The sequence below is a fragment of the Eschscholzia californica genome, unplaced genomic scaffold (genome assembly GCF_041429995.1).
Source record: "Eschscholzia californica isolate CP2 unplaced genomic scaffold, dmEscCali1.0.p SCAF_6, whole genome shotgun sequence".
Classification (NCBI taxonomy): domain Eukaryota; kingdom Viridiplantae; phylum Streptophyta; class Magnoliopsida; order Ranunculales; family Papaveraceae; genus Eschscholzia; species Eschscholzia californica.
Window position 1 is genome coordinate 23,427,639 of NW_028238483.1, and position 11,744 is coordinate 23,439,382.

Here is an 11,744-nt window from a genome sequence, read left to right on the forward strand (position 1 = left end):
GTCATTACAATGGGGTCGATACATCAAAGATGTGATAAGCACGGTAACTGCAAGATTAAACAAGAACAGGCCTAAAACCCAACTAACTATGACCTAAAGCCCATCTACATTATGTATGCCTTAATAACCCCGAATTCAATAATCAAGAGATTCCGCCTCCTCTAGGAATCGAAATCGGGACCTCCAAAGACCTTTGGAGTATATGTCAACGCTTTAACCACTTTGGCAACCAATTGTTGACCTTTTACAATATTAAAAAATGAAACTAGATAAATTTTAATTACAAAGGGAACTACATAAATTCAAAATTAAGGGGCACAATGATATTATAATTTATCGTCAACACTTAGTTGCCCAAGTGGTTGACAGTGTTGACATAAATTCCAAAATCCTTGAGGTCTCAAAATCGATTCTCAGAAGAGGTAGATTCTATGGTCATCAAAATTGGATAATTAAAGCTATAATAATGTAACAAATTTGTCGGATTTTGGCCTCTCTCATGTGTTGGGTTTTAGGTCTCTTTCATTATAACTTTAACTTAGGCGGTTATAATGCTTATCACATCTTTCATGTGTTGGGCTTTCGGCCTTTCGATTTTCCAAAAAAAAATCGTGAATATCAACATTTGTGGGATTATTTTTATCACTTTGCCAAATATTAATTAGGTAAAATGACGACCATTTTGCTTTCGAGTTGCTTTAAACTAGCTTAAAATCTCATGATGTATTTTTTTTTTTTTTTGAGTAAAATCAGAATTCATTCATAAGTAGGAAATCAATCTATAACATTACATGGTTTGAGAATTTTAACTCTTCTGCGAACAACATAAGAGTATTTTTTTTTTTTGAATTGGTAAGCGTGTGTCTCGAACCCTTGACCTTCAAGTTGGAAGACTTACCTCTTACCACTTGAGCCAAGAATTGTTGGCAAAGTACTTTATCAAGATGAGTCAAACAACACGAGAGTTACATCATTAATTTTTAACAAAAGAAAAAGGAAGGCAAAAAACTTATGAGTTTGTACTTAATCCAGATCTAGTCCCAAACTTATTACATGCTTGTATTTATAGTCCTAACTTTGCATCTGACCTGTAAGAGATTCTTATCAATAAAAAACAAAAACCCAAACTTACAATTATTTTAGTCACAATTATTTAATATTAAAAATATCTTTTGAGCTAGATCATATTTTGATGAGCCTTTTCATACACAATTCCAATTTTCTCGAGATAACTGAAAAAGAAAATACCGATATGTGTCATCGACAACTCTTCGTAATAGAAAGAATCAAATCTTTTCTTCTGAATCAATAAGATTAGATTTCTATTTCGTAAAAAAGAATTAACACATTACCGTCTAATCTAGACTTCACGAATCACAACAGGACAGGATGGGACTCAAGTCAAAACACATCTATAAGTATAATATGAAGTCTTCTAATACTTTTGCATATGTATAAAAAAAATGGTGCATAATTGAGTTATTTTTAGTAAAATAATAGTTGAGTTCATTACCGTCTCACAAATCACAACAGGATGGGACTCAAGTCAAAACACATCTATAAGTATAATATGAAGTCTTCTAATACTTTTGCATATGTATAAAAAAAATGGTGCATAATTGAGTTATTTTTAGTAAAATAATAGTTGAGTTCATTACGTGCTTCACGCTTAATAATCGTAATTTTGGATCTGAACTATATTAAAGAATCTCATCAATAAAAAAAGACGACTACTTCAGTTATTCACATCTTAAGTATTGAATACGAAAAAGTTCTTGTACCATTATTCATATTAATTTTGGTTTAAGGGCTTCTTGTGCAATATATTAATTTCCTCTAAACTTCTTCCTATTTAAAACAAGTCCTAAAGTAGGATTGGGTCGAGAAACAAACAAACTTAATATAAGGGTCTATTTGATACGTATAAAAATAGGCCGACAAAAGCTATTTTCATTTTTTTTTTTTTGCCGTTTCGTTGATCTTCATAAGTAAAAAAATGATTTTTTTCGTGATAAATAAAAGTAAGAAAATATCTGATTTTTCTTCCCATAAAATAAACGTTTTAACAGGTCACAATCACAGTGTGAATTCAATTAATTGATAACAAAAGATGGGACAAGCGTGGCCATATATTATATTTTCTGATGAAATATTATAATTTACTTAGACTTCTTCATTTCAATAATTTAAAATAAATCATGCATTTAATGAGCCCATTTAATTATCCAACAATATCTTTCTGCTTCTCATAAAAAAAAGGGTTAATTAGTATATAGACCCCAGTTATTTATCTATATTAAGGATCCACCCCCAAAACGATAATGCTTTAGGGGCTACCCCTCATTCTCTATTTTTTTGTCAAAGGTCCGTTAAGTTGCGAGCGTGTCAGTCACGTGAGCTTCCTTTGACAAATTTGCACTCTCCATCAGCTTTACTGTTGGGGGTCCTTCCCTAAATAGTTGTTTTACAGTGAGGGTTCTTCACCATTTTAATACTACTTCCTATCTATTCATAAGAAAGCTGTGATTGTAGTGAAAACAGAGTTCAACTCTCTTCCAAGTGAGTAACTAGGTCGAGGTTTAACTTGGATTTTGGAGCTCTGCTATAATGGAGTTCTAGAAAAGAAGGTTTCAAACAAATGCCAGCTAAAATTGGAGAAACTTATTAGGTTTGAGTCATTATGCTCAATTTTAATGTTTTCTCTGTAAATTTGTATTCTTCAATTTAGTACTTGATCTTGAATTTGAAGCAATTAAGCAAAAGTTCTTTTCTTTTGAAAAACATTCAAAAGTTTTTCAATCTTTTTCTCAAGATCAGACTGTTATTCATGTAATGTAGTTGGTATTTCAATATTTTTCTATCTTTTTCTCTTGATCTTGAACAGATTAAAATACTAACTACATTACATGAATAACAGTCTGATCTTGAGAAATAGAGAAAAAGATTGAAATTTTTTTGAATTTTAGTTGGCATTTATCTGAAACCTTCTTTTCTAGAACTCCATTATAGCTGAACTCCAAAACCCAAGTTAAACCTCGACCTAGTTACTCACTTGGAAGAGAGTTGAACTTTGTTTTCACTAAAATCACAACTTTCTTATGAAAAAAATAAGTAGTATTAAAATGGTGAAGGACCCCCACTGTAGAACAACTATTTAGATCCCAACAGTAAAGCTGATGGAGAGGCCAAATTTGTCAAAGGAAGCTCACGTGGCTGGCGTGCTCGCTACTTAACGGGCTTTTGACGGAAAAATAGAGAACGGGTGGTAACCCCTAAAGCATTATCGTCTTGCGGGTTGATCCCTAATATAGGTAAATAACTGGGGTCTATACACTAAATAACCCAAAAAAAAACACAATATCTTTCTGCTGAATGAAAATATATATATATATATATATATATATATATATATATATATATATATATATATATATGTGTGTGTGTGTGTGTGGTGCGATTCTTTGCCACTAAACAACAAAACATACAACTCATACTAATATTAGGTTTGTCCTCGACAACAAATAGTTTTTTTTTTTTTTTCGTTTCAACAAAAAAAAACAAATAGTTTTTTTTTTTTTTTTTGTTAAGAACAACAAATAGTTCCAACGTCTAAAAACAGTGCTAACAAGTATCTATTTACTTTTTTAAACGAGCGAGCCAATTTCAACAAGAGAAACACAAAGAGGCCAACACTACGGCCCATTCGCTCTTAACATCAACGACCTAGACTAGTAGTTTAACAACTGTCCGTGGACTACCGCAGGCAAGAGTTTGCTATTTGGTTGTAAGACTCAAATGATAAACAGACAGATACCAGAAGAACCGGTTTTATTTGGCAGATGATAATCGGGCATCTAATTGTTTATTAAATGGGATTAGAAGTGTGATTACAAGGCTGACTCCCATAGAGAGAGACTGGTTAATAAGAAATTATACTATCCTTGAGACAGAGTCAAGGGTTTTTGTCATTTATTGCCTTTTTTTATAAATCCTACTTGTTCACAAGGGACTTGTTAAAGATAGAGAGACCCACCCCACATATAATTATAATAGAAACTTAAGGATAGGGGCCCGCCCCTTTTAAATATAGAAACCCCACACATATAATAGAAACTTAAAGATTAGAGGCCCACCAACATTTAATACGAAAGAAGATATAATTCGTCACCAATGGACACAAACACTTCTATAACCTCAATCTAGAGATATTTTTAAGAAGATTAATCTTACCCAATAAATTTAGAACATCTAATCTCTTAACCTTTGGAGATAAACTTTCGAAATGTACTATCAGCTCTCAAAGATAATTTGGTGGGTATAATCTTGAACATTAATATCCTCCTCCCTTATTATATAGGTTCTATGAAAGGTCCAACACAAGAAATTTTGATCTTAAATCTCTATTTATGCATGACTATCCTTCATCAGCTAAATCTAGGGCACTTATCTATGACTGACCTTACTTGTTAAATTATAATCTCGATCAATGCAAGTACTAATTAGTATTAAACTAACTACATTAACCACAAATGCTTTTTCTTCAATGGTTTGTGTGGTACAGAATGATTTACTTTCTTTGGAGACCCAACTGAGACATATACACAAGTAGGCCAAAAAAGATTTTTAAGAGAACGCTACACGGAGAGGGAGAGAGGGGGAGATCCTCCTCTCATATACAACTCAAGATCTTCTGCGAAAATCCCTTGTAAAGAAGGGGTGTCTTAGGGCTTCTTCAGCTGTTAACCGGTCTAATGGATCAAATTTTAGGAGACCTTGCATTAGGTTTATCAGATCCCTTGCTACTGGTTCATCATCGACATGCTCCATCACTAGGTTCTGCACTCGTACCAACAAATTTTCAATATTAGCACACACACCTCGCACTGTCTTTAAATTCCACATTTGCATCAAATTTGTATCTCTACTTCGATATTGAAACACAAACCTGAAGGCGAGGCAGCTTTGTTACCGCTTTTATGCTCTCCCTCGAGCTAGCACCTTCAGGCCAGTTCAATCTACAACCCCTTCTGGTGTATTTCTCAGCATGGTAGCTGAAATTACAGAGGAGAACAAACAAAACATTCTATCAGACTTGCTCATAGAGTACTTCAGTACAATTTGAGAGGCAAATAGAGTTGGTTGGTCGGTTGGTTGGTCAGTGTCGTCAGTCAAGTGGAGACACCAGACTGGAGTTCGAGTTTTCACTTGGTCACTGGAGGCCAATATAAGCGACGACAAAAACTGGGATATTAAGAAAAACATAACCTGCCATTTCCAACTGAAGGGAGTGAAATAAGCAATGACATAAGGTGGGTTATCAAGAAAGACTGGGATATATTAAAACATACCCTACTTTCTTCAACATTTGCGGGGGTAATGTGCCCAACACCCTCTCCATCATGGCTAGGTGCTCTAAATTCTCGTGTGTTTTGAATAATGTATCTCCCTGCAGAGATAGTAGATATGAAAAACTTTGTGACATAAGTGTGTGATGTACGGGAATCAGGTGGAGGAAAAGGAACATACTGAGCAAAGCTCCACTAAAATACACCCAATACTCCAAATATCACAAGGGTAACTCCAGCCAAGTCCTGTAAGCACCAAAATAAAAGTCGCATGGGAATAACTATGTAAGACAGTGTTGATAAAGAATAATATTTTTGGACATTAAGGTAAGAAGCTTACCGAGAATAACCTCAGGAGCACGGTAATGTCTTGTAGAAATAGTATAATTATGATCACGACGATCATAAGTTGCACTGCCAAAATCTATGACCTTGATAGCACTTGACTTTGGAAGCCTCTTGAAGTAAGAACCATCCTTAGGCGATCGTGATGAAACCTTTTTAAGTTTTAACATCAAATGTCAAAAGATGGTTGGATTTTAGGAACATAAAAAGGAAAAAAGCAATAGTATTTTGATCAAAAAAATACCTTCAGCTCTGGCACCTTTTCATACTCCGAAGAAACGAGAAGTATGTTTTCAGGCTTCAAGTCAGTATGGACGAGATGCAAATCATGCATAACTGGAAAAATTCATATAAAGAAAGAAACAATAAGCACAACAAACAAGTGTAAAATAGCAAAAAAACAGCTTGCATTTATAATTTACTTTTATGCAAACAAGAAAGCAGATTCCAGTTGGCGGAGCCTAAAGAATCAAGTAGGCTAACAGTTCAAATGATATAACATTTAAACATAAGAAGATAAAAGAAACTAAAACTGGCAAAAGTATTACTACACACATGCTATAGATTGCAAAAGCTGTCTTCCAAGTTCACGGACTAGATCAATGGGAAATGAGCGAAAATTGTTTTTCTTGAGAAAATCGTATAAGCTTGGTCCAAGCTTCTCAAATACCTGTTGAAATGATTTAAATCCATACAGACCTTAACCCCCACAAAATTGTCAAACTAGGGAATTCAATCCACCACAAACCAATTATATACTTACAATACATATATGGTTACGATAGTCAAACCAGCTACGTATTTGCACACAACTGCAAAGAATAAAGCAGCTCAACATCTTATCCAGAGGATGTCTAAATAGTCAATGCTACAACACCAACCACAGGTAATACATAGACAAAAAAGCATACAGGGGAAAATTACGCACTTGATACCACTTTTATCATGTCTTGCGAGCTTCTCGAGCATTTCAATTTCTATCATTGCAGCTTCCCGATATTTCTTAATGGCACGGATAATTTTAACAGCTACCATTTCATTCCTTTCGTTGTCCCAGCACTCCAAAACCTGGCCAAAGGTTCCTGCATAACAAAAACGATTAAGAGATGTACAGATTTGCAAGCTACGAAACAAAAAGGTAAACAATCCCATAAAACAAAAATCAATGAACTCAATTCTGGTATGGCTAAACAAACAAACAAAAAAGTAACTATTGCCCAAGCCTCAAGTTGTAAAACTGACCTTCACCCATTTTGCTGTGAATTTTATCTGCAAGGAAGAAGGAAAGGCGGGTAAAGTCAGAAATTATTGAGCGTGAAGCTAAAAATATAGTCTGAAGGTTACTCAGATTATAAAGTTGTGAATATAATTAATTCCATTCAAAACATGGAATTATCCCATTTAGATAATAAGATAAACTACAGTTAAGAAACAAGGATAAGTGAAACTTGAAGATCCGAACAAATAAATGTTTCATCAATAGTGATAAAGTGTAATTACAGCGAGAAGTTAAATTTTCGCCAACTGAGAACATGTAATGTCCATCTTTATCATCATTTCGCCATGGGGGAGAACCATTTCGAACAACTCCCTTCCCAAACAGAGAATTACTAGTAAGGTCTGGAGGTGCAAATGTTGTCACATTTCCAACTTCTTGCGCAAAATATATTCCTATCTGAGCCTACACACATCCACCCATTCATATTCCACTTAAACAAGATAACAAAATTTATCATTCCTTTTATATCAGTTCTTGCATCAAATTCCCTTAAAAATTAGGTCTTTTTATCATAGCCCAAAATATATTATAGAACACCTCAAAAAATATAAGCAAATACCAACAAAACAAGAAATAATATTGAAGTTGCCTCCATATTTTTCAAGCCTTTTATACTCTTCGATGAAAAAAAGTTCTTTTAAGAAACCCTATAAAAAACAAAAGCAAACTGAAAACTGAAAAGATCTAACCCATAGACCTAATTAAAACCCTAATGATATTTTTGAACAATCAACCCTAAAGGTATCGACTAGGGATCGGGTACGCAAAGCTTTGAATTTGGGGATAATAACAAAAGATCTAAAATCGGATGAAATATAAACCAAAACACAAATTTTCATGAAATTAAGAAATAGAAAAACCATCTTACAGTGGAGATACCAAATTAAACTTCAATAGATCGATTAAAGAACCTGCAACAAACCGGAGATACCGTCGTAGAAAAATAGAAGATTTGATGGAAAAACGAAAGAAGCCTACCTCAGCTGGCGGAGGAACATCCCAACCTAGCAACCTTGGCCTTTTCCGGGGACGGCGATCCATGTTAGTATGAGGAAACTCCGTCGGCACTTCCATCTCCATGATCAGGAACGAGAAGAATTACTTGCAGAGCTGGTGAAAAATATAGAAACTCGAAGAGATATACTGCTTTTGTAACAAAGATGAAACCCTAATGTTCGTCTTCTATGAAAAACAGCAGAATATATTCTTCTCTTTATTGAAGGCAAAAAAGGCTAGGCCTAGCGTAATTCTCTTTTTTGCCCTTATCTGAAGACTTCCTGTGAAGGTAAATTGGAGGACACTGACGTCTTTTCATTGGTGGTAAGAAGACTACAGGATCGGAAAAAGGCCTAGCGTGGATCCGCCCACAAACCGCCCAAGCCGATGTGTCTATGGGCGCCCGGTGTCGGAGACGGACACTACCTCGTCCGGACCGTCAAGCTTAGTCAGATGGGCACAGACAAAAGGTTTTAACCGGCCTTTCGTCTTAGCCCGACCGACTGATATTTTCGACTTACTTAGACATTTTAATTGTATATAGATAGTTATAATCAATAATATAGTTAGTATTTAGGCTACACACTTACACGCGTGTGCATTGAAAGACTACGTTTCTTATTTATAAAGCGTTGTATCTCTTTCATCTCACTGAGTTTACAATATGGGATTATGTTATCGTTATAAAATTAGTTTTTGTCTCCACATTTTAATCTTGCGTCACTAGTGACAAAGAAAAAAGGGATTGGAGTTTCATATTAAAGAGTTGAGGGATATAAAACTCTTGTTTGGACTACGTTTAAGGGCTTTGCTTGGGTGAAATCTTAATGAGTATCTTTTATGGACACTCAAACAAAAGAAAATAAACATTGTGTCCGAGTCCGACGGTCAGGTGCCCAGATTGCAACGGACAACCAAACTTTGTCAAATGGCAGTCTGATATGTCCCGATTTCCGAACGGAGAATTTGTCTGTTCCGTCCGGACCGAAAGAGCAAGTGATCGTGAACTACCTGTCATGTCTGTTTCCCACTCCTACTTCAGGTTAGGAGTGGCAAATATAACTGAACCACTCAAACCAAATTAAAACAAAAATGGTGTCTTTTTGTGGAAAAACTAGTAGTATCAAACGGGCCAGGTTGACGCCCTGGCAAAGTTATGGCCCACGACCCAGCGTCGACATAGCCCATCTACATACATAGGTCGGGGCGACACGTAAAACAAATACAATGGCCCAGTTCAGGGGGTGACTAGGGCTTTGTTCAGTCATGCGGCCGCCCACGAATTTTTTCTTCACAAAATTTTGAAAATTCAAACTATGTAAGGATCACAGTATATTGTAGTCAACATAGTATTTTAGATGATCAAATCAAGTCAAAATAATTTAAAAGGTCAACTATGGTCAAAATGATATTTAAAGTTGCCAGATATGATATTAAAATAATTCAGTGGTCAAGTAAATATTTTAACTTGGGACTCAAAAAAAAGTTTGGTTGGTAAAGAAGATAGGGTTAAGTGGCAATTTTGGCATTGATGATCCAAAAAAGGTCATCAGTTGACTAAGGTCAATAAGTCAAGAAAAGACCAAAAGGCCAACGATTCAACCCGTATCAAATCAACAAGGAGGTCGAATATGGATGAGATCTACCACTTAAGCCCCGAATTAGAGGTCGGTACGATTGTCTTAGGCGTCTAGCCCTGCTCTGCCTCAACTATAACCAGGTTTGTCCATGGATTTTAGAGAAGACAAGGAGGGTCCGCGTAAGTGGAGTCGATACCTCAATCCCAAACTATGGGGGGGGGGGGGGGGGGGGGTAGAATCGTGTTTGATGCTTTACCGACTTAATCCTGAATCCTAAAGATCGGTGAGGTTCTTAACTATTTAATAAACTTATAACACTAGAGTCCCACGGGGAGGAAACTTTTCTCAGACGATAACACATGATTGGAAACACGATCTATCCTAAATATCGAGTATCCTTGAATAAGGGAATTTGTCTATACAAGATAATTCCAAAGAAGAATCCTAATATCACATAAGTATGAAAGAGTAGTTTCAAGACAATACGGTGGATAACGTCTCACCTCAACCGCTTGATGCAGTCGACTAAGGAACCTTATAAAAGTCATTAACTCGCTTCGAAGAAGGCATGACACTCATAATCACAACAATACTATCCAAAGCGTGTACCATCAATCAAAGGTCAAATTCCTAAACTCGGATCGCTCAATCTTTAATTGCAAGAACATTATATCTAGAGTATCGGAGAGGTTTTCGAGTTCTTTGCAAGTTACACCCCCAGTTCACGAGGAACAAGTATGAGATTCAATGAAGCAACATCTAATCCTGAATGATGATGGGAGGGAAAATTTTGACATCATCAGGTATGAAAAACACAACTAACTAACGTCTGACGAAAAGAAGACAGAAAAATGAGAAATGGTCCAAATTAAAAGTTGATCATCTTTAGGGGCATTTTTGCGAGCTGGTTATCTTTAGGGGGCAAAGTGGATAACCCTTCAATTCATGATTTAAAATTTGCAATATTTTGCAATCAGTTGAACTAATCAACTAAACCAAACCAAACTAAACTCAACTAAACCAAATGAACTGAAGGCTTGGTTGATTTGGTTGAGCAAAAGTTGAACGATAGACGGCTGAGTCTCAACCCTACACCCGAGTCAAAGGGAGTCACTCGAGACTCGTGTGCTTATCATCTCAAAGAACCTAGAAAGCTACAACCAGGATAAAGGTTGCGTATTCCGCCCAGATGTTCTGCCAAATTTGTTCATTATAAAGTTTTAGCAATCCGACTCAAAACTAATAGCTTCAGTGGAGAAACTTACATATTATATTCTTATTTATAAAATTATCTTTCTCGAAAACTGTAATACTCTCAATTGTCTTTTCACATGGGACAACTCTTTTAGCATGACACGTCTTTTTTGTGGGTGACATAGTGCATAAGTGTCTCTTAAATCTACCACGGGCGGAATTTACTGTAGGACGATGTTAAGTTAACGAAGATTCGAGAAAAATCGATGACCTTCTCTCTCCTCAATCATAATAAGTTGTTTCAATTTCTCTTACAATAAATCAAAAGCTCAGAAAACCATCACCCAAATCTGCCATCAAATCCCCGCCCAATCACACATGCAAATACCCACATCAACCCTACATCGCCAATAAACATCACAGGAACGACCTATTCCTCCCCCGATCAACAAATCAACAACAAACAACAACCAGCCATCATAAAGGACAAAGTAAAATAAAACTACAAAGGGCATACTACTGGTAACCAAAGAGTGGAAAGGAGCAAGATCGAAGACAAAGGGTAGATTATAAATCGGCTAATCAATTTCTCGAAACATATCTACACTTCAAACATCAGGGAGTTCCTCATCACCCACCTCTTTTCATCATGTCATTTATTATCATGCATGTTTATCTTATGGTTTTTCAGTACCGTATCTGTGTCTAGATTGATATCTTATTCTCATTAAGATTCTAGTCTTTAATCTAAGCTTTCTTCTCATCATTATTTAGTATATTGTAATGGTTTCTTGCATTTTTTGGTTGATTTTTGTGATCTTTAGATATGTCGGTAACAGACATGTATAATTTTCTGCATCTCTTGGCTTTTAGATGTGCTTCTTTAGAGGTCAAGCTTAGAGCTCAACATCGATTGGTGGTTTTCACCCCCTCCGATTAACCGATGATCATACCTTAGGTTCAAATTTCTCATCTACTTTAACTGAATATTACCTTAACCTCAGT

General features: G+C 35.6%; 1 protein-coding gene across 2 annotated transcripts; it reads right to left on the bottom strand.

Moving 5' to 3' along the window:
- Window positions 1–4,499: 4,499 nt before the first annotated feature.
- Window positions 4,500–8,203, bottom strand: LOC147532642 (serine/threonine-protein kinase AFC2-like). Of its 2 annotated transcripts, XM_086651296.1 has the most exons (12): window positions 7,948–8,168; window positions 7,191–7,371; window positions 6,933–6,959; window positions 6,619–6,772; window positions 6,454–6,502; window positions 6,246–6,360; window positions 5,935–6,026; window positions 5,686–5,842; window positions 5,527–5,591; window positions 5,349–5,446; window positions 4,946–5,051; window positions 4,500–4,836 (listed from the first exon to the last, which is right to left on the bottom strand). In XM_086651296.1, exons 1-12 carry the CDS (start codon window positions 8,047–8,049, stop codon window positions 4,681–4,683), a joined length of 1,302 nt encoding a protein of 433 aa, XP_086507422.1. In that variant the 5' UTR covers window positions 8,050–8,168; the 3' UTR covers window positions 4,500–4,680. The 2 variants fall into 2 exon arrangements, with proteins under 2 accessions (XP_086507422.1, XP_086507423.1); XM_086651297.1 differs by lacking the exon at window positions 7,191–7,371 and having other exon boundaries at window positions 7,948–8,203.
- Between the last annotated feature and the right edge of the window lie 3,541 nt (window positions 8,204–11,744).

What these genes read in the sequence shown, in the direction of transcription:
- LOC147532642 (XM_086651296.1), bottom strand. Translation starts at nt 8,049, where the DNA reads ATGGAGATGGAAGTGCCGACGGAGTTTCCTCATACTAACATGGATCGC. An exon ending in TCACAGCAAAATGGGTGAAG is followed by an intron (nt 6,773 to 6,932) that starts GTCAGTTTTACA and finishes TTTGTTATGCAG; the next exon opens with GAACCTTTGGCCAGGTTTTG. An exon ending in ATCGTAACCATATATGTATT is followed by an intron (nt 6,361 to 6,453) that starts GTAAGTATATAA and finishes TCATTTCAACAG; the next exon opens with GTATTTGAGAAGCTTGGACC.